Here is a 23,028-nt window from a genome sequence, read left to right as displayed (position 1 = left end):
TAAATTAAACATCTCTATATATCTTATTTTTGGAAGTTATGTTACAGCTCGTGATGCTCCGATGACGTCTTGTTTCCACAGCTGATTGCTTTTGATCGCATGGTGCTACAGGACTGGGCTGCACCAGCTGTTTATAAATCCACTTCCTAGGTTCTTAGTAACTACTAGCTAGTTAAGTAATGTGTAAATTGGTTGCTAGGACACATCTGTAGCCCTGCCCAATAAGAAGCAACCAACTGTGTAAAAAGGAAGTCACTACAGCATCTGTGTTCAATGGCATATCAGTATATATTTAAGACTGCTCAGACTTTGACATGCAAACCTTTTAAGTTTTAATAGTTTTAGATTTTAGCAATGCCCCATTGATTTGATTTTAAAAAACTACTGTGAAAATGACTCAATATGATGTTTCTAACTCAAAGCATTCTCATCTCAGAAGCAGGAAGAATTACATTTTTGTGACAAGAGTAACATAGAATAACCTACAAGCTTATTAGAGTATAAAGTGTACTGAAATAATGTGTATTACATTTGGAACCACCTTCTCTTAATGTAAACACAAAGTCTAACAGAACTTATTAATACTAACAAATGTATGTAAACCTTTATTTACACATCAAATTAAATTTCTAATGTTGGCCAATAAAATTACATTTCAACATCCCAAATACTTGTCTTCCATCCCATGTTCATGACACATTGATCAAAGACCTGTGAAGCAGTTTATCCATTCTGAAGAGCTCTTTGTCATTTCAAGAGAATGTAGATTTGGCACTTCTCCTGAAAGCACACAGAGGGAAAAACAAAAAGCTCTTACTGCAGGAACTTTACAATAATGTGCATACAAATCTTGTGCAATGCAGGAATGTTACCTTATGCCAACGTAGTGTAATGAGGGGCAGGGCCAGATGACAGTGGGGGCAAGTGGAGATCTGGTGTGGGTCACTTCCATCACGCATGGGCCCATTTCTGGGTCTGAATGACAGAGAGGTTGCCTTATATGTGCTGCTTAGCTGAGAAGCGGCCCCTTGCCTGGAGAAATCATCCTCATCCTCTGTCTCTTTCTCCTTTGGCTCAGCCTCTTCATAATCCCACCTGGATGATGTAAAACACTCCAGCTGGTTTGGGGCATAAAGACAAAGGTATTACTTTGATGTATGCATTTTGAAAAATGCTGTGCGTGGATTTGGGCTAAAGAAATAGCCACTTAAGCAATTGCCAGATAGTGACATTCAAGAGGAAAACTACTTGACAGACAGCCTGAACGAGCAGGAACCTTCCACGTCATGGCACTATAAAAATTCATAAAATAACAAAATTGTTGATGTTGAGATTTTGAGGTTTGAAGTTTTCACATACTAGGTAGCAAAACTGACAATACTGTCAAGTTTTTCTCTTAATTATCAATATAGAAGGCATCTTAAAGTTACTTAAAGTTAAGTTAAATATTAAATATCAAATATCTTTCACATTTTAAAATGGGGATTTCTAGATCAAGTGGATTGCAGATAGAACCTTCTATTAATAAGAACACATTTTTTGCTTGGCTATAAAGATCTGTTAAAAAATAAAAAGCAAAAACTTTCTTAAAAAGGTAAGCTTTTTACACGTAGTTTGTTTTAATACACAAAATTGATGTAATAATTACTGATTGTAATTATGACAAGATTTTGAGCTGAATTCGTAAAGTTTTACTGCAACTTAAACAATGCATTGTTTTTAAGTTTCTCCTTCAATTTATGCTGATGCTTTCTCTCCATGTTCTACATTTTCAGTGGTCTTCTTTTCAGTAATGCAGTCACTGTCATACTTGTCTGTCTGCTGAACAACACTAATTTCAAGCTAAACAGACACAACCCTACTTAGGAGCATGGTAGAGTTACCATGTTCAGCAACTAGTTAGCTAGCTAGAAACCTGAATTTATTAAACGCAGATTCTTACATATAATTATGGTTATTGCTGTTATGACTGAAGTAGTGACAGTTAACTTTGAGTTACTCATAAAAACATGAATTCATGCTAACAAACATTAGCATTGGTTGTGTGTTTTCAAGCTAACTGTCTAGTAGATAGTTGTCTGTCTAATAGATAAAAAAATATTCCCAACTTAGTAACAGTGACATTCACAAAATATTTGATTAAATCACTAACTGTGAGGTTTCGAAACTTAAAGTCCCCCTCCACTTTTCCACCAAAAAATGATTTTCTTCTTGTTCCTCAGTTGAATGTTTGAGCTTCAGTGTGCAGAATGATGTATGTGCAGAGTTTGACACTAGAAGACACTAGAAGGTGGGATGTTTCTCTGTGATTACCCTAAATCTGAGTTTAATGAGCGTGATTTGTGACATCACAACTAATGTGCAAGCCAATCATGGCCAAGTATGCAACTTAGAAAAGATGTGGAAACTTGAAGCCTCCAGTGCACATACTTCATACAATGAAGGAGAAGGAATAGATGTCATTTTAAGGATTTTAACAAGATACTTTTTGTGGAAAACCCATATTGAACACAAGTTATTATTCATGGCCGAGTATTTTTAATATTTTTTAAAACATGTCTGGAAGGGAACTTTAAGATTTTGATGCACTGATTTTCACAGCAGTTGAATCCTTATAGAACCAAGTTAGAAAATGATGAAAATGTCAGATGTTATAATTCTACAGTCACAATGTTACATAAAAGAAATACTTGGAATACCATATACCTCATGTTCCTCTATGTCTTCAGCTGGGAATGAGGCCATACAACTGCTACAATTCACTGTTATTTTCGCTGGGTGAAAAAGAAGGAGTAAGAATTAATATTAGTATTCTGGAGGTTTATTGGGGTTTATTGTGCCAAAGACCACATCCCCTTACTCTTGTTTGGTGAACTGCTGGCAGTTTGAGAAGGACCTGAGCCACTGTCAGCGTCTGAGCAGGTTAATCTGTGCTCAGCCTGGTCCTTCAGGGTGACGTAGCGGTTGCAGTCCCTGCACAGCTCAGTGCGACTCCCACAGACCAGGCTGTGGCCAGCCAGCTCCTTCCATGGCAGCTCCAGCTCGCAGTACTGACAACTCTGCAGACGCTCCACACACTCATCAGACTGGGAGACAGAGCAGAACAGGGTCACACTGATCAACAGGTGTCATAGGGCACATTGCCACATGCCTGGAAACTGCTATTTTTTACAAAGTTTGTGTCAACTGTTTGTGACGCAAGCTTTCCATATAAAGTTGGTAGTCAAACCCAACTCTGAGATAACCCTGATGAACATTTTCAAAGGCTGAGTAGTACTAACTGTGACACGTAAACTCATCTTGTGTAAAATTGGTGGAGTGCCCTTTTAAATGAAATAAATCTTTTGATTTATTCCATAGAGTTTATGATATTTTTATGAAAATGTAAATCTTTATCAAAACATTTGCTGGCATATATAATAAGAAATAGAAATAGATCAAATTTTTGCTAAAAATATATTTGAAAGGAAATCAAACATGAATCAAGACTATTCTGAAAACATCTGCATTCAAAAATGAGGAAGTTTAACTGACTTCACTTCTTAGTTGACAGTAGATTATCTGTTTATTCCAAATGATACACATAATATGTTGATCTTTTTTTGTTACTACTGACACTGGTGAGAGGAGGATGGAAGGTAAAAAAAAGGTGAAAAGAGATTTTAAAAAGTTAAGCGGATTACATACTATACTATACTATACTATACTATACTATACTATATACTATACTATACCTTATGTCCAGGCAAAAGGCAGCAACAGTACCACTAAACTTACCTCATGATCCATTAGGTGACAACGTTCCATCTTCTGGTTGCACTTGGAGCATTTTACCTGCATATAAACAGTTGTAAATCTACAGAAAATGAACCATCAAGTGACTGTGTGTGTGTGTGTGTGTGTGTATGTGTGTATGTGTGTGTGTACCTGGGTGTGCTGCTCCTCTCTGTGTTGGTCAAGTTGCTCTCTGGGAACTGCTTCATCACAGTCAGGACAGATGCATAAGAAGCGGCTGCAGTGCGTTTCATGCAAAGCGAAGTTGGCCTCTGCTACCTCCTTGTGGCTTAAAGACAGGGGGAGATGGTTATCCTTTCTCTTTGCTTTTTTGGGTAAAGTTAACATAAAGTTAACTTAAAGTGTTTAAAGACATATACCTCAGTGTTAGGGATACACAGGCCAGCAGTCTATATCATCATATTGAATGGTGTATATACAGCACCAGTCAAAAGTTCAGACACACATGGGAAGGTGTGTCCAGACTTTTTACAGATACTGTATGTTATGGTTACTGGCTGATATGAGTTTGCTTTAGCAGTATTCAATATCTTGAATTGTTTTTATAAGTTCTTCAGATTTTTACCCAAATTTTATTGAAATTGGAAAGTGGCATTTTCAAGGAATTACTGTGATTAACAGTAAAGCATCATGCCATGCTTAAACTCCAGCTATAAAGGTCCATTAAGTACTACGTGACCTTTACATAAGCAGCTGGACTTTATTGCAGCAAGAGTTGATCTGCTCAGGGGGTCCTTCATGCAACCACTTTAAAGATTTTTCACATTTCTAACGAGAGCTGCAACAATTAGTCGATTAATTGATTCATTGAGCGACAGAAAATCAATTGCCAACTATTTTGATAATCGATTAATCATTTTGAGTCATTTTTTAAAAGAAAAATGCTAAACTTCTCTGGTTCCAGCTTCTTAAAAGTGAATATTTTCTGAATTAGTCCTGATTGTAAGCTGAATATGTTCTGGTTGTGGACTGTTGGTTGGGACATTTGAGTTTGCATCTTGGGCTTCGGGAAACAGTGATCAGCATTTTTCACTATTTTCTGACATTTTATAGACCAAACAACTTATCAATTAATTGGAAATATAATTAACAAATTAATCGATAATAAAAATAATCATTAGTTTTAGCCCTATATAGTTGTAGGCTATCAATACTGTATCTAGAGCGTTATTGATACAACATGCATTATTGGGCAAATGCAATATTGACTACCACTGATAATGATAACTGTCTAGTATTAGTGCTAGTTGTTCATACATTTAGTAATCATGACCACAGCACAGAGTGTAGTTCTGTATCTTTTTTATTATAACTAAAGCTGCAATGATTAATTGATTAGTTGATCAACAGAAGATTAATCGCCAACTATTCTGAAAATCGATTATTAATCGTTTTGAGTCATTTTTTTAGTCTTCTATGATAGTACACTGAATATCTTTGGATTATGGACTGTTGGTCGGGAAAACACAAGACATTTGGGAAACAGTGATGATATCTTTCACCATTTTCTGACATTTTATAGACCAATCAACTAATTGATTAATCGAGAATATAATCAACAGATTAATCGATACTGAAAACAATCGTTAGTTGCAGCCCTAATTATTTAAAAATGAGTCAATAGCTAAAGAGTAACTTGATACAACATGCATCTTTTGGCGAAAGCACTATTAACTCAGGCTGATGATAACTGGCTGGTGTTATTGACTGGAGGTGCTGCTTGTCTCTTTAAGTATGACACATGAAAATGTATCAACGGCATATGTCCCACTGATAAATGTAAAGAAAACCTTCTTCTTTCACATATTGGAAAAGTATTCATCATAACGAAAATGAAAGTGCACTGTTTGTTTTGTTCTCATTGTCCACTGACCCATAGTTAACAAAACATTTCTCTTTTCAATCTAAATGAAAGTGAAAGGCCTGTCCTAGTTAATGAGCCCTGACCTGTAACCTGCTTATGGCAACACCCATAAAATCTCCATTAAAACACTTGACAATTTCACGTTGCTTTGCATCAGATATGCATTAGTAAAATATGTGTTAGGATTCCAGTTTCTAACAAATTGCTGAGGTGTTAAATATCATTCATTTTACAGCTAAATTATGCCGAACTGTGACTGCAGCCAATCTGTAGACGGCCTGTATTAGTTCACGTCTTACGGACAGAGTGTCCACTTGGCATTGATAAAAAGACCATTAAACAACCAGACTTTTGAAAGTAAGTTGTTGCGCAAGAAAGCCTGACAAAGTCCTTTCTCACCATTGGCCGCAGGTACGCGTTGCTTCCTTATTATCCATCGACAGAAATCCTTGAAAAATGACAGCGGAGGATGATTCTGGAGTTTCTGATCTGACACTTTCTGTCAGTTCACCAAAACAGAAACCGAAAATATCTGTTCCACCACATGTTATTTGGCGAATCTGACACAGGGTGGCGCAAAAGACCGCTCGATATGATTTTTATGGCTCCAATAAAGTGATAAGAGGATTGTTTTTATATAACCACTGATAGATATGATGGGTGAAAGGTGGAGTCAGCACTCAGTTAATTAATTAGCAAATGTCAACAGTTAAAAGATAATGAAGAGGCAATGTCTTTCTGTATACAGTCATCATGCTAGATATAATTATCTATACGACACACAGTGAGCTGAAGAAAACACATCCAGGTATGAATAATAATAAATGGCATTTCAAATGATCTTACATTTATATCAGAAAGTTATTAAACTACATTTACCGTCAGTGTGAATACAGTACTTACACATGCATGCAAGAAGTGTTTACATAAGTCATGGGGTGAAACGTTATGATGTTGGAGATGAAAGACATTAAGCAACACGATCAAGAGGTGAAATGCACTGAAGATGTGATTACTGTTGATTAATACATATATTAACCAAGTCATATAGATTTGTACTCAATCTAATCTTAATCTATACGCCCCCTTATTTGTTTTCTTATCTCTAGGCTCTATACTGCATGAAAAGGTCGGATGGTCATCATCACTGACATTTACCATGATGCCAATGATGAGCTCATAAAATATGATGCATTGAATAGGTTATATTACCCAACAGTAAAAGTAGCTGCACTGTAAATGCAGTAGGAATAATGGTCCAGTAATATGACACTCAAAGAGATATTTTTTCTGCATAATGCAAATCATCCGTTTGGATGTTTGGTGTTTGACGTTTTCGTGACTTTTGATACTTTAAGTATATTTTGCTGATAATAAACTTTTAGTCAAATAAAATTTTGAATGCACGACTTTAACTTGAGTATGCCGGTGTTGTAGTACGTAAGTAAAGGATCTCAATACTTGTTTCACCACTGCAGCCTTTGCAGTATTTGCCATTTCACAGTAAATGTACAATGCGCTCAAGTGATCATTCTGTTGTTTCCGATAGTTGTTGAATGCAGCACAAAAACATTTGAAAGGAAGGAAGCGCTTCATTGTGTCGCTATGGAGACAGATGCCGGAAGTAGCGACTGTCATGGTGAGAACAGCTGAATCTTTATCCGCTACGTTGTTCAGGCTACTGTAAAACATAATAAATTAACATTAAATTAACATTTCCCGAAGCGTTAACGCTGTATTGAAGCTTTGTTTTGCTCGTGTCGTGTCGCTTTACTCTCGTGCACAAACTGCTGCTGTGATTTGGTCGCGCCTTTATTTTCATAGTAAAATATCACAAAAATAACGACTAATCGACTGTATTTAAAATGTAAGACGTTTGTTTTATTCTCAAGTGTTCATAAATTGTTCCGGCTAACATTTGATACAAAACAGTACTTAACTTCTACGATGAAATGCTCTTTCAACCTGTGTAACTTAAAAGTTTGTGTGAAGCGCGTGTGCAAGTATCAGGTAATTTAAACCATTTCAGTATTTTAATGAACGCTTATATTGTATTGTCTGTATATCAATTACAATTTATACGGTCTTAAAAGACAATGGGCGACTTTGCCATGAGCGAGGCCACAATAAAATAACGTTTGACAGGCTTTTGGGTTGATATCGTGTCATGTAGGGAACTCATGTAGTGGGATTTTGCTCTGCTAGCGTTACAAGTACACTATTATTATGACTATGTAGCCTGTGTACTATATTGCTGTTAACTAACAAACTATAGTTTGTCATTTATCTCTCTGAACTTCTAGAAGTAATAATACTAGTGGGCACAAGTGCACCTACAAGGGCGGTCTGTCCTCACCCACCTGCAGCCCTCCTTTAACTCCAGCCCACCCCCACCTCCAGCCAGTCTCCCTGCCCAGCAATGTCCCGCTCAGCCATGCCGTCCCTCAGTGTTGAGGCCACAGCCCCAGAGGCTCTGTCCCTTCTGGACCAGCGCTTGTTGTTGGCGGAGGAGCAGACTGAAGCTCTTATTCAAGACATGGGCTCACTGGGAGTTTCAAGGGACCAAATCTTAGGATCTGCAGAGAGAATGGATGCCACTCAACGGCCTGTGAGTCCCCTGAAGATACGTCATGTCCTGGGGGATGTAGGCATGCTGTGGCAACAGTGCGACTCTCTAGTGAGCCGAGTGTGTCGCATGGAAAGCCTGCTACAGACTCTGAAACTCACAGTCTTTCGTCTTGAGATTGAGAGAGAGCTGGATCCTTCTCACACAGGTAATGGCTGATATGTAATCCTATTAACTAACATAGAGAAGATAAGAAAAACATATGTTATCCTATTTATACTGGTATGTTACAGCAGCAACTCATATCAGGATACAGCTATGCAGTAGAGTAATCACATTAATAAATACAACATGATAATTGTTGATATTATGTGAACATATGAATAAAAAATTATGTGTAAATATGAGATTAGTGGGGCAGAAATTAAGTGGGCAGAACTGGAAGTGCTTGTTACATTACCTTGTTACCCATTTTCTATTTTTGTTGGTGCAGTTCGTCTGAAGCAGCAGCTGGCAGCACTGCAGCAGGAGAGTGAAGAGGAGCAGCAGGCCTCCAGGAGAGAGGTGATGAAGCTCAGGGACCAACTTCACCAGGCTTACCAGGAGAGAGATGAAGCCTGCACAGAGGTGCAGCAGATGGGGATGACACTGGGGGCAGCTACTGCTGCCAAGGTAATAATATAATGAAAATAAAATACTTTTGGCTATGATTTTTATTAGTTATGGTGATATTTTACTCACCATCTTCATTGTAGACAGAAATTAAGGATGATGGTTACAGTATGCAGCGTAGACTTTATTCCATATCTGAACTTCTGGCAAAAGAGTGCCAACTTCAGAGCTTTGAGGAAAAATCATTACATCATATTTATAGCTTCCAGTGCAACCGGATGTAAAATGAATAGACGAATGAATTCATACAATAATTAGAAGGCATCATTTTTAAATCATTCAATTTTAGCCACACAATAATAGAAAAGAAGAAAAAATATAGCTTACTGTAGGATAAATATTGCTAATGAAAGTAATCATTCTTAAATCCTGCTAATGAAGCTGTTTTGTCAATGGATATTTAAAATGTAACTGTGGACTTCTCTGGGGTTCAAAAGTCGTTTTCTGCCTTCAACCCACTGTCTTTCACATTAAGCTGTGATGGATAACATTTAATTCTCAATTCACAAAAAAGCAAACAAACCCAAGTTTGCTTAATCTTATACACCCATTAGAAAGATCTGTGTATATGTATGCATATATATATACATATATGTATCAGCATTATGTATCATTTCTCGATAATGTGTTTTCTGAAGCAGGAAAGCTCAGAATGAACATAACACACATAACACATTCTCAGTAATCAATTAATTGGCTTTCTTGGCTCTGCTTTCACTTTTAAGAAAGTGTCTAGCCGTATGAGAGTGCACATATTCATTTTCGGTGGTTAATTTTCAAAAAGTTTTAGCGATTGTTGAAAAAAGGTTGAAAATCTGATCAAAATGCACAAAAATCAGTGTGAAAATCTGATTTAAAAAATACAGTGTGCAAAATGAATACTCTGTTGTTTCACTAGTTCTTGTTTATCTACTTTTGTTGAGGGATTTATATTTTTTTCTTTTTAGTCTCTGTGACAGATTTTCTGAGGTTGTTGCAAGTAGACCCGTAAACTACAGAGATCAGCGTCTTCTCACTAGGCAACACAAGTTGTGTAAGGGTGCATGGTAACATAAAATCAGTGGTGGTCATGTCTTTCCCTACAGATGGATGTGGCTCTGGCTGCCGAGGAGCTGAAGATTGTCAAATCAGAGATGAGTCAGAAACTGATGGAGGTGAGAGGCTCATTTCTTTGGCAGCCGGAGCACAAGATGTCACTGTATGGAAATGCACTGGAGGCATTTTAACACACTTCACAATAAAATTCATTGATCCTTTATTTAGCCCTTTTATACCCCACTGTCAAACAATTATTTTATAAGCACTAACCAACTGAAAATGAACCATAGTAACGAACCTTTCCACTGGCCAGATGAAAGAGCAGATGAGGCAGGAGTCCGCCTGTTCCCATGAAGCCATGAAATCTGATGGTGAGCTTCTCCAGCGGGTTAAGGAGATGGAGAGAGTGGTGGAGATGGAGAGGAGACAGGTACATCCTTAAGAAAGCTCACTGAGTGATGAACACGTGTAAACAGCAGCTGACATGCTGTTTGCTTCTGGCCCCGCAGGCTTTGCTGCTGCAGTCAGATTGCCAGGCGCTGCATGTGGAGGTCCAGACCAGCCGGCAGCGACTTGAGGAAGAAAAAGACAGAAGCAGACAGCTCAAACAACAGACAGGTTAGGATATCAAAGGATGCAAAAGCAGTCTGCTGTGGCTGTGCAAACATCGCTGAACACTGCTGTAAGGCTTTTGAGGGGAAAAAAGTAGATGTAGATAATACAAATTTTTGTATATTTCACCAGCTGCCAGACAAGTGTTGAACTGATTTAGTATTTGTCCGGTCTGGTTGTATTGTCTGGTCCTCTAACATGGGTCTGATAGTTTTCTAGGCTCTACTTGCTGTGAAGGCAAGAGTTTCATTTAAAAATGCACCCTATCAACCTGAATCACAAAGTGGGCTATAGCAACTAATGATTGTTTTCATTATGGATTTGTTTGGCATTTTTGCTTAATAAATGACTTAAACAATCGATTATCAAAATGATTTATTGGCCATGTTGGGGCAGCAGAAACAAGCTGTAAACTCAACTCTAACTCATTAATATTTCTCAGATGTTAAACTACATTTTTCCATTTACTTTTTACAGAAATTAAAGACTCCCTTGTGTTTGAGTTAAAAACTGAACTGAAAGTAAGTCAAGAGAGTGCAATTCATTCAGTTCTCACCAGTAAAATCTATAATGCATGTGATTGTGCTGTATTTCTGTTGCTGAATATTGTATGTGTTTGTTTCAGAGGCAGCAGAGAGAAAACAGTAAACTACTGAAAGAGGGCAGAGAGCTGAGAGCTGCTGCTGAGAGAGTCCAGGTCAGGAGCCTTACAGTCTTTCCTCACCCAGGAATGTTTCTTGTTTCATCAGTTCTTGAAGCCATGCGACCGTTTTAGACTGTTGGGTTCTTGCATGTTTCACCACAGTTATGGGAAACTCAGAAAAAGCAACAATGTGTTTTCCAAGCTTGAAAATATGACAGAACAGTTTAAAATATATTTATTACTGCAAGCCAACACTTTTTTCCCTCTGATTTCCAGCTTTTAGTGCTATTTCGGCATTGTCAGTTATCAAGTGTAATCCAACAGCGATATATTCTACTGATGTCAAATTTTCTGCACACCTGTTCATATGTTCATACTTTTATAAACAGACCCTGAACACGCAGCTGCAAAGTCAGTGCTCACAGCTCAGTTCTGCCCTGCGTTCACTCACGGTGAAGAATGCACAGCAACAGTCTGAACATCAGGCCAACTTAAAGGTATACACACATACTGACAGACAAAGACACATATTCACACATAAACAGGCACAGCACGGCCCTTTGCTTCTCTCTGTGTCTTTCAGGCTGAGAGGAGTCGTACTGTCAAGCAACTGCAAGAGCAAGACCTGCTGCTAGAGGCAGCCAGACACAACATTCAGGCTGAGCTGCAGGTGGTGCTAACAGACAAAGCTAGCCTGCAGATGGAGCTGTGAGTTTGGCTTTTTACACTTTCCACACACTTATCTCACACGTTCAAAAGGCCTTGTTTTAACTTGTCATAATAGGAAACGGGTGTTCAGTCACAATGTCAAAAAATCACAATGACTGTCTCCAACTGAGAGTTCTGGTCCTGTTTTACACCATGCTAATATTGTAATTATGATTTAGATAGCATGAAAAATTAACAGGTGACATAAAGTATGTAAGTGCTCAAAATATTTAATTTTATTGCATGACTCACATAAGCACAGTTTTATGTGGCAAAATCTTGACTCCCTAAATCTCTTAGGGAGTCAGGAATGTAAATAATTCCAAACAGTGAAACCTGTATTATTCAGTTTGGCCATTGTCCAAACTGAATAGTAATGAATTCCTTGACGGTGATGATGAAATCCTTCATTTCCTAACATGATTCTTGGCCTCATGACTAAACTAAATACATGAGTAAGACAAATAAAAATTAATTTGACTCTACAAAGACAAAGACTGTGCCAATATTCAGCTCCTCAGCAGCCAAAGACACATCCACATCTGCAGTGAAAAAAAGTCATTTTGAATGCAAGTCCTGTTCACAATTTTTTTTTCTATGTTGTATTTTTTGGGTTGTAGTTAGTGTTCACGAGTATATGTTTCTTTGCATTGTATTACCTTAATAAAATAAATTCCATATGAAAAACGGAAGTATGCACATCTGAAGTTCTTTCCAGGTGCTGGACAAAGGTTGCACACCAACAACAGAGATTAGCAGACATTATTTGATTTTTTTAAACACACTCCCAGCCAGACGGAACAGAGGTAAACTGGGTCATGCATGGGTTATGCATAATAACCTGTGGTGAGGCACTGCATCTTTTTCTACATCTTCTCTCATATTTTCCAAGTCACTGTCTCATAAGAGATGGGTTTTGGTGAGAGAAGAGAAAATATTGACATGTGAGAACAGTAGGGTTAGACAGATATATTGGTTTGCAATATATCAGACTGATGTTTTATTAAAAAATAAAGTCACTGCCATCAAGTGTTTCTGAGAAGTTTCTCAGTTGTTGACTCTTCTTTGGTGTCATTATTTAATGAAACCTGTCTCACTGTGCTAGTTATCCAGCCAACTAAAATACTGATAGAAGTCTCGTATTCAGTAGGGAGATTCATTATATGACGGTCTAAATGCTGCTTTAGAGGCTTTCTTTCTCTGGGAAAACACTAATGCTGATAATATATTTGGAATATTTTACATGAAATGGTCAAATTTGAAAAAATAAAACTGAGAAAAGTAGACAAGTGGATTTTTTGGAGTACTTGAATAAAATCTGTCTCTCTTCAGGGAGAAGCTGAAAGGTGAACATGCCCAGCTCCAGCAGAGCTCCTCGATTGCACAGGAGACAGCGGTCACTCAGAGGGAACTGCTGGAGCGGACCATTGAAAGGCTGCGGGGGGAAGTGTGCACAGCCAAAAAAGAGGAGGACGCAATGAGGAAACACCTGGAAGGTTCCAAAGCTGAGGTACATTCAACAAATGCAACATTACTTTTTGTGTGATGTGAGTACACTGTACCATGTAGAACAATCCCTCTTTTGTGTGTCTCTGCCCCCTCTTAAATCCTTCTGTGGCCACCAGTTATGTCTGATTGTCACTAAGTTGGAGGGTGAGCGGAGCACTCTGGAGACCCAACTGAGTGAGGCCAAGGTAGGATTTTCTCGTACCATGCCACACCATGCACCTTATGTATTCATCAGTTGATCACAGTGCTGTCTTTTGTCATGATGGTGACCTGTGAACCTGTAAATGCCAGCTGGAGGTGGGATCCCTGAGCTCAGCTTTACAGAGTCAGCAGGATGAGAACAGGAGGCTCATGGGAAAAGTGACTGCATTAGAGCAGCAACAGGTGAGAGACAGGCCACCATTGTTGTGATCATCACAGTCATTTCAGCTGTCATTGATTATCTCCTAATACATACAGTCAAGAGTTTGGACACACTTTCCCATTCCTTTGAATGAGAAAGTGCGTCCAAACTTTTCACTGGTACTGTACATACTGTACAATACTTTTTTGCCGATATCCGATATGCCGATATTTCCAACTCATTGTGGCCGATTGCTGATGCTGCTACAGATATATGCACATATTTTTTCCAGCTGGCTGAGGAGACTATTATGCATGCAAGCATAGATTATACTAAGTATGATCAAGAAAGAAAATATATGAAGGAAGAACTCAGGAAGACTGGAGTTCAGGAGCTCAGCATTAAAACTTTAATGAACATGCTAAGTGGGTGGAGCAGTAGAGTTTTCTTGGAGTTTATTAGACAGACAGGATTAATGTGTAGGATTTAATCTCTGGTCCACACTCCAGAGCAGAGGGTGGCGGTAATGCATCTAATATGCTGGTTGCCAACCGCCGGCATAAACCAAAAAGAAGAAGTTTTTTTTCCCAAACAGGGTGGTACAACCCATGGATGTATAATAAGAGCTGGATAGGGCGCCGCCGCTCAGCCTTGCAGCCAATTTTTCCCTGTGGCCACTCGTGGTATTGCAGCGAAAAATCCCCTTGCGGCCCAAAAAGGATTTTCCCCGTAGACCACCACTGTAAAACAGATGTCTGTAAAACTGTTGACAGGACACCTCGAACTGCAAACAACGTCAATTATGACTCTTTCTATTATGAACTTTTGATTCATGGAGGTTTTATATTTGTAAAACTTTCCTCAAGCCGAGAAAAGATATTTTAAAACCCGTGACGTCATCACAATGTAAAGTCTATGGGCCGAGCGGGAGCTCGCGGGCGGGGCCAGTGAGGAAACACTACTGCGCATATTCAGTGGGCCGCACAACGCGGAAGCAAACCCGGAAGCTGGAAACTTCTTTTGGCGTATGCGCCATGGAGGCACAAGAGAAGTTCTCCTTATACATCCATGGTATGCGCTAGGCGAGCAATTCCCAAAGGACTGGATGGGCGCCATTTTTAGTCCGGTATCCAGCTCTTGTAATACGTCTTTGGTACATCCTGACAGCCGATGTGTTTCCTATCTGTGTAGCCGAACACATCAGCTTCTCCGCAGACTGTTTCACGCCGACGTTCCCGGTGCTTCCTCCGCAGGTTCCACTTCACTCAGCTGCCTGTCAGACCTGCTGCCTCTGCCCACTTTAACTTGAATAACAAACCGGAGTTTGGTGCTCTGGTTGCATCCACATGGAGAGCCGGGACTAACCTTAGCTGGGAGGCTAGCGAAGCGTTAGCCGCAGCATGGCCGGAGGGAAGCACAGCCAGCTAGCCTCTGCTAGCCTCCCGGCTGTCCATGTGGATCCAACTGGAGCACCGAGCACCGGTTTGTAATTCAGGTTAAAGTGGGAAGAAGCAGCTGGTCTGACAAGCAGCTTAGTGAAGTGGAGCCTGCGGAGGAAGCACCGGGACCGTCGGGGTGACACAGTCAGGCGGCGGAGGGGAAGGCGACATATCGGCCTCTCATAATCGGCAGAATTCGCTGATTCATTTTAGAGCTTTTATCGGCCGATACCGTGCCGATAATATCGTGCATCCTTAGTACGTACAGTATTTTGGTGTGTATTTTAACATGTGTTTCTGGTGTTGTATCCAGCATGCTTTGCAGCAGGTGGACCAGACACTGAAGTATCGAACTGACAACAAAAACAAGCTGGCCTTTGATAAAGGGAAACTTAAGGTATAACACACACACAAAGTCAGAGATTAATTTTCTTATTTTTGTGAAGGATTAGTACATAAATAAAATGCTTTAATTAGTACTATGAGCCACATTTACTATGTCAACTGTTCAGATCTTTCTTTTGAGGCACTTGGTACTTGTGACACAATATGTAATAGTGGAAACACTTCAATAGTAAGATTGTAAATGTCTGGTTAATCATCTTTGTTACTGTTATTATGCTTTTTCTTTACATCTTTGATAAACAAGGAAATATGAGACTGTGTCAGGAGTAGCACAGACAGGGTGGCACATGTCTCCTTTAAGGACTTCTGTTTAAAATGCATTCAAGGTACACTGTGGGTTAGGCATTAACTTTATTACCACAACGTCTCACAGCTCGCTGAACATTCAAGTCTGAGTGTGTCCATATGAGATAATTGACTTAGATTAGAGTTTGATTGATGTGGTTTTTAAAGTTTTTCTGAAGTGCATATACCATAACATTTAGTGCTTATATTTAATAACCTTAATTGTGATAATTTGTATTCATAAAATGTGGTCAAAAGCAACAAAGATTCAGGGATTGTTCACCCAAATGTTATTCTCGGCAGAGTTACTGATTTTTATTAATACATGACAATCAAACAATGAAATGTATATTACTGTCTTAGCAGTTCTTTAAAAGGGATGATGCAATATTATATTATGTTGTAGCTTTTACAGACTTTTGCTGCTGAAAGGCAATGAATGAACCTCGGACAACACTAGCAGGCCTACAGTGTATTTCCTTTCTTACAAATGGCCAAAAACATTAGCGAGACCTTAGAGTATCCACCTGAACAAGTGCACGCACAAAACCTGTCCCCGCAATGAACAGTAATGACAACTGTCTTGTGCTGTAGATCAGTGAACTGGAGGCCTTGCAGAATTTCTGTGATCCTGCAGGGAAAGTTGTCAGTCAAACCCTGGAAAACATCCTGGCCTCCCATACCAGATTCCAACTCAACAGCCAGACGCAGCAGCAGGAGCTGGGGGGGCGAGAACAAGAGCTGGACACTCTCAAGAAGAACAGGTCAGAGCTGCATTCCTAAATAGTCTAAGTCAATATAATATCTCGTCTGTAAATGCAGTGTAGGTATTTGTGACTGTGAATATGTAATAATTATTTGTGCATTGATTATGTTAGATAATATTTCATCATGGAGCTGAGTAACTGGTGGTGTTTTGTGTTCCTTTGTGGCAGGCTGCAGGTCCAGAGAGAGATCAGGAAACACCAGACAGAGGTGGAGAAACTCCAGCAACTCCTGACATCTTCTCATTCCAAGAACAACGGAGCTGTAAGAACACACCGGTTCTCTACCACATGCACTCCTATTCACATTTTTTATAAATAACGTGAGTTATAAATGTTATTTAAAAACCCTGGAGGAATATTCCTATTACAGCATGAAGCTGATTAGATTTGATGATGATGTTTTTGATATCTGTAGATGGAAGTTGCACATATTTTGTCATTCAAGTAATCAAGAAATGACTTATATTCACTGTTTCATCAGAAGTATATACTTGACAGGGTGACTGTAGATTTCTCCTAGGCAGAAATAAACTCCAAAGAATAACTTTTCAGACTGCAAATGAATTGAAAATCGGCAAATGTGAAATGAACTGAAGGAACTCTGGTCAAAATATGAAAAATGAGTGGTTTCATCTCACTTGGTCATGTAAAATAAAATTATTTCAGAAAACTAAAAATTAGGGCTGCACCTGGAACATGTTTCTATGATTGTATGTTAACTATAGGCTGTATTTTTAAAAATAAGATGATTAAAAGGTTGCATTCAGCACGTCAGATTAGGGGACATTTTCGTATACAATCTGAGAATTCAGGCATAATCCTCTGACATGACTGAATTTATTTTGAAAGAAAGAGTGATTTGGAGAATTACTTGAAGTAAACTAGTCAGTTGGCTTTACAAATGATCTCACTTCAATCAGCATCTACAAATGCACAGAAGTTCAGTTAACTGTTAGATCCTTGTATGCGCGTTGGAAGATTTCAGTAATTAATGAAGTACCCTAGCCGAGCTGTGATACTGCAGATGAAACGCACATATCCCTTCTGCTGATGGCTACACATCATAAACTTTACATTAAACAAACAGTTGTCACATTATTGGTAAGAATCAATCATAGGTCTATCAAAGTGAAAATGCAAAAACTCAACTGAAAGGTTTGGAGAGGCACCCATAGCATTTGTTGTCACTATCTATGCCAGCAGCAACTGCCATGGGGCCTCAGACCCCCAGGAGACCCAAAAGTTACGCACACAAAACTTATGTACAGTTCGGTTATGCACACACAAGCCCAAGTTCACTGCATGTCATTCACTTTGTTTCAGTTTGAATAACTAGATTGAGAATATGCACCACAGATAAAACATCATCAGCTGAAATGATCAGGGCCTTAAGGCAGGTCCTGCATTATGAGCTTGTGTTGCAGCCTTGTTAAAATCTAGTTTTAATACTTGTATTATTTTATTTACAATGTCCTTACCTGGCTCATATTCCTAAATACATTTTGGATTAATTAAACTGCAATGAATGTGGCGGTATGTATTGCAGCATAGGAGTACTGGTTCTAGTACTGGGCTCTAGGAAACATATAATGAAGTTGCCATACTGTATGTAGTCTGTTGTACTCAAAATCTTATGGGCACTCAAAGTTGACAGGTTACATACAATATGCACGAAGAGGGGGGAAGAAAATGATCAATAAGGGCCCACAGCTTATTGTTGTGCTGAGGCAATCTAGTTATGTACACAAACTGTATGTATAACTAAAACTGTGTATATAATGTGTGTGTGTGTGTGTGTGTGTGTGTGTGTGTGTGTGTGTGTGTGTGTGTGTGTGTGTGTGTGAATCCTTTAGTTGGAATCCTTGCAGAAGGCCTTGGACACAGCCACAGTGGACAACAAGAGACTGGCCAAGAGTCTGGAGCAGGCTGTGTTGACCAACAGCAGTTTACATAGCAAACTGGAGCAGGCCAGAGACTGGTACCAGGGCACTATCACACTGAGGTACACAGTCAGAAACATACAGTACATACAGCATGCACCGTGTGAATAAGATATTTAATACGGCATGCGGTTATTATTACAGAGATGAAGAGCTACGGGAGGCTCGGTCAAAGATCCATCATTTGTCTGAAGAGCTGGCCACAATAAAGCATCAAACGAGGGAGGACTACAAATCGTCCATGAGGACACTGCAGCGTGAAATCTCAGAGGTACGAAAGAGAAGAACACTTTCCATTCTGTCATATTGATTTTTGACACTGATGTCTCTGCTGGTACATAATATTCCACTCTAAATGATCACATCGATCTCACACTTGTGAGACCTTCAAATAGGACTCAAAGTAAAATTTGGAAGTGGCCAAAAACAGTTCTACGCTGCTGAGAGATTTACTGATGTGTAAATATTTATGGATATACATAATCCTTATTGAAAATCTAACTCTGACTGTGCTGTTTTTCCTTTGATGTAGTGTACAAAACAGTAGAGCTGCCAAGCTTCTCATCTGTCTCTTTGTTTACCGCATCCACACTTTCTCAAAATTAATTAGCTAATATTTAATCAATGTAAAATTAATTTAAAAATTGCTTTGGAGCCTTTGCTCCAGATTTATGCTTTGTGATTTTTTTTTGAGAATTCTCCTGTGTCCTTTTCACAGCTGAAAATGACAGTTAAGGATTCTGCAAGCGGGTCAGGTGACCTGTCCAAGGCTAATCGGGAACTGCGCCGACGGATGTGCGAGCTAGAGCAGCTGGTGTCCAAACAGAAAGCTTGTATCAAAGAGCAGAGGAGCCAGCTGAGGCAACAGCAGGACAGCGGAAATTTACAGGACAACTCTCAGAAAGTTGAGGTAGAGTTACTTCATCCTGCAGATGTTGATGTGAGACGCAAGTCTGAGAAACGTTGAATGAAAAACACTTCTCGCTTCCTCATCAGCAACTTTTTCCATGGAGTAGCAGCAGCGACTAACAGGTCAGATATGAAGCTGTTGAGTATTGGTACAAAAAATGGCTTTTGGCAGCAATAATTACTAACAATGCTATAATATTATTAAATATATAATATATTGTTAATATTATATATATTGATAATATTACCGATACTTGTGTTGTCCTTTAAAAAGACTTTCTTTTCTATTAAATCCTCATGCAGAAACAGGAGAGAAGGTTGGGATAGGGTTTGAGGCTAAGCCAGGACAGGTACATGCAATTCATGATAGAAGAATCTTAAACTTGAGTCAATCTCCAGCCAAAAATCTTGTATCTTTTGGATTAAAAGTGGATGTTTTTTGTCACTGTGAGCCTGTGTAGATATTCAGTCTGCTATGCTTTCAACAGAGTTTAGAGGAGAGCACCAGGGATCTGCCTGAGAAAGAGTCGACTGACAGGACGCTCCAGGACGTCAGGGTGGACTACCAGCAGGTGAGTATCTTCAAACTGTTTTTTCCCTCCTTTAACTTTAACTTTTTACTAATATTGTTTATTTTGTGTGTAGAAATGAACCTAAGTTTCATCTTTATCTTTTTAAATATTTAAATTCCACAGTGACTTTTCAAGAGTCATTAATGTCTAAAAACACCTCTGGCTAAATGCTTGTCCCTTGTGATGTCTTATTACATCTGCATCTGACTCCAAATGTTTAGATAAGCATGGTCACAATGAATAATATATTGCATTGATTTGTATAAATTGTAAAAATGTGGCTTTTGAGTCACTTTTCATTTTGTTCTCAATTCTCTCGGGCTTACAGACATTTTAAGCCCTTAAACTGAAAAATGTATCGTCAGCAAGAGACAAACAATACTTTTTTGTATTTTCTGACTTTTTTGGTTTTTGCTTGTAGAAAAAGACTAAACCAAGATCAAAAGCATGGTTTATAAAAGATGTGGTACTGTGCCACTGGACACTGACATTAATTGAAATTCTCAGGGTGTTACATCTGTAATGAAGTTGCTTTACTCCAGTAGGTTAAAGAGGTTGGTTACGACCCAGCTCGCTAGGGGAAGGAGAAGCAACATAAAACCAGATGTAACTGGTAAAATAAAGTTTTTTATCTACAAGGAACTTAGATCATTATTAAATACAAAAACACAAGAGAAGGAGTGCAAAGGAAAAAGGGCCTGTGGGTGTTGTTCAAATCAAACCTCACTATCTAATTCTTACTTAACCAAAAACCACAACAAGTCAAAACAGCACACCTGCTCCTAGTGTGACTAACAAAGGAAATGTCTGTGTGTTATCAGTAATCACCAAAAAACAATACCTCGCCCAGTCCCCGCTAGTTTCACAACCAACGGATATCTAACGATCTTAAATAACAACAAGAGGCACAGTGATGAGCTGTTCAGAGAATCCCAGCCTCCCAGACTGACAAGCTGGCCAAGCATTTGTAGATTCAGTCCCCAGTTGCATGTCTGGACTGGGTGCCACTCCAATCAGGAAACCCTAAAACGCCAATCATGGAAGTGGGAGAAGCATCCAAGCCGTGGGGCCACACAGACTATTTGACAGGCACAAAAAGAGCAATAAAAAGGGTTATATACATAGGGCAGGGGGCAGTGTGTAACAAGGTTTTTTAAAACAGAATGACTTCACAGAGCTGTGTGGAGAATGCCTTACTGTTACTGTGCATCCAGACAGAATCTGATTCTTTTAAAATCAAAAGCAACTGAACTGCAGCAATGTAAATGATCAGGGAAATAGACCAGAATATATGTAGGTGACAGTTTACAGATGTGTTGTTGATGTTGTGATGCTTGTGTGAGGTGAAGTGTCTCTGTGATTATGTAGATTTTTAACCAGCACTTTAGTCCAGATTGAAACTTTTGGATGGATTGTCATGAAATTTTGTGCAGACATTAATGGTCCCCAGAGGATCATTTCTACTGACTTCACTTGACATTTTTATTTTTTAGTGGAATGTCATGACTACTGGATGGATTGCTATGAAATTTGGTAGTTACATTAATTTCCCCCGCAGGATAAATTGTAATAACTTTGGTGATCCCTTAACTTTTCCTATAGTGCCATCATCATGTCAAAATTTCAATTTGTCAAAGACTTTGGACCAAATACCTTCAAAACTAATGATATTCACATCAGCCTCTGCTGTACTTTGTCTTTAGTGCTGATTAAAAAATAATGATCAAAGATGGTGAATATAGGAAACATTATACCTGCTTCAAATCAGCATGTTGGCACCAAACAATCCCATAATGCAAAGCGTACATCTATAGCATGATATTCTACCTGTTGGGACAGATGAGTCAAAGTAAATACAGCAAATATGGCCCAAGAAAACCCACTCACAGCCACTTTTTGTGCTCAAACTTCATGAGCAGTTGAAGCTGGTTTGCTTATTGAGGTATATTATAAATGAGGTGTTTGATTCTCGCTGGGTTTTGCAGGTATTAAGCAAACAGGACACAGAGTTGGAGAGGTGGACGTCTACCATCCAACGCTGGGAGGCCAAGAGAGAGCTGGCTCACGTCGTTGGAGGACCGAGCCTGTGAGGACACAGCTGGTAATACACTGATAATGACCCACACACACCAAAACACACACGGACTTCAGCAACACAGTGACACAGTGATCCTTTGTATTTATTCAAACATTAAACAGCGACCAACAGCGAGGAAGAGATAGCAGCCACATGTGAACTAGCAGCTCAGCTGTAGAGTCAGGTGTGTGTGTGTGTGTGTGTGTGTGTGTGTGTGTGTGTGTGTGTGTGTGTGTGTGTGTGTGTGTGTGTGTGTGTGTGTATATGGAGCCTGATGTCCTCCATATATGGCAATTAGAATTTTGTGTTGGTCAGTTTTGACCATGAGGGAAGGAAACATGCACTCTCATCAAAACAAACTGTACAACCAGAACATCTGATATACTTCTCCACTGTACAAAGATTCTCATTTTTGTACCAACATATTTTTTATACAAAAGTATTTTTTTTAATAACACTGTACAAATGCATGATTCTCCATTAACCATAGTTGTACTTTATTATGTACAGAGTGTTGGCTTCTGTTATTTGGTGAGTTAACTGTGAATATATGATGTGACCTCGCGCTCTCCCTTCCACTTTGATTCCTGGGTTGTATGAGATCATTCGGAGTTCATCGGGAAACACCTGGATGTGAATAATCCAGTAGCTGAGGTTCTTCCATTTCCAAATAGAAAAGGGCTCAAATACTTGAATCATTTGTTGGCCCTGCCCAGAATTCCAGTTAGGAAAAACAATCTTCTCCTTTTCTGTCCAATGTTTTGATAATTACACCAGCTCATTTGTGTTTTGTACTGTAGTCTGAGGAGTTGAATGTAGATACACAAAGATAGCATCCACCTTTTGGCGCTGCACTTGGCTACAAATCCTGAGTAAATCATCAA

General features: G+C 39.0%; 2 protein-coding genes across 2 annotated transcripts; one reads left to right on the top strand and one right to left on the bottom strand.

Annotated features, from left to right (window-relative positions):
- Nucleotides 1-269: 269 nt before the first annotated feature.
- Nucleotides 270-6,195, bottom strand: xaf1 (XIAP associated factor 1). The gene is made up of 7 exons (XM_044355277.1): nt 6,059-6,195; nt 3,928-4,063; nt 3,778-3,834; nt 2,861-3,086; nt 2,707-2,774; nt 873-1,118; nt 270-780 (listed from the first exon to the last, which is right to left on the bottom strand). Exons 1-7 carry the CDS (start codon nt 6,094-6,096, stop codon nt 748-750), a joined length of 804 nt encoding a protein of 267 aa, XP_044211212.1. The 5' UTR covers nt 6,097-6,195; the 3' UTR covers nt 270-747.
- A 1,323-nt stretch (nt 6,196-7,518) lies between these two features.
- ccdc150 (coiled-coil domain containing 150) lies at nt 7,519-22,157 on the top strand. The gene is made up of 22 exons (XM_044353223.1): nt 7,519-7,669; nt 7,963-8,433; nt 8,719-8,897; nt 9,983-10,051; nt 10,249-10,365; nt 10,445-10,553; nt 11,025-11,068; nt 11,173-11,244; nt 11,580-11,687; nt 11,774-11,898; nt 13,231-13,408; nt 13,524-13,592; nt 13,699-13,791; nt 14,676-14,876; nt 15,503-15,586; nt 16,474-16,643; nt 16,815-16,908; nt 18,500-18,648; nt 18,731-18,857; nt 19,305-19,496; nt 19,984-20,067; nt 22,053-22,157. The coding sequence occupies exons 2-22, from the start codon at nt 8,079-8,081 to the stop codon at nt 22,155-22,157; spliced, it is 2,724 nt and encodes a 907-aa protein (XP_044209158.1). The 5' UTR covers nt 7,519-7,669; nt 7,963-8,078.
- Nucleotides 22,158-23,028: the final 871 nt, after the last annotated feature.

The sequence above is a fragment of the Thunnus albacares genome, chromosome 6 (assembly GCF_914725855.1).
Source record: "Thunnus albacares chromosome 6, fThuAlb1.1, whole genome shotgun sequence".
Taxonomy (NCBI): domain Eukaryota; kingdom Metazoa; phylum Chordata; class Actinopteri; order Scombriformes; family Scombridae; genus Thunnus; species Thunnus albacares.
Note: the sequence above shows the minus strand (reverse complement) of the source record. Positions and strands in the feature narration are given on the sequence as shown.

Excerpts from the sequence above, each read along its gene's own strand:
- ccdc150 (XM_044353223.1), top strand. The coding sequence starts at position 8,079 with ATGTCCCGCTCAGCCATGCCGTCCCTCAGTGTTGAGGCCACAGCCCCA. Across the intron at positions 8,898-9,982 it reads GGGCAGCTACTGCTGCCAAG|ATGGATGTGGCTCTGGCTGC; the intron begins GTAATAATATAA and ends CTTTCCCTACAG. Across the intron at positions 11,069-11,172 it reads AGTTAAAAACTGAACTGAAA|AGGCAGCAGAGAGAAAACAG; the intron begins GTAAGTCAAGAG and ends TGTTTGTTTCAG.
- xaf1 (XM_044355277.1), bottom strand. The coding sequence starts at position 6,096 with ATGGATAATAAGGAAGCAACGCGTACCTGCGGCCAATG. Across the intron at positions 4,064-6,058 it reads ACGCGTACCTGCGGCCAATG|CCACAAGGAGGTAGCAGAGG; the intron begins GTGAGAAAGGAC and ends CCTGTCTTTAAG. Across the intron at positions 1,119-2,706 it reads AAGACATAGAGGAACATGAG|CTGGAGTGTTTTACATCATC; the intron begins GTATATGGTATT and ends GCCCCAAACCAG.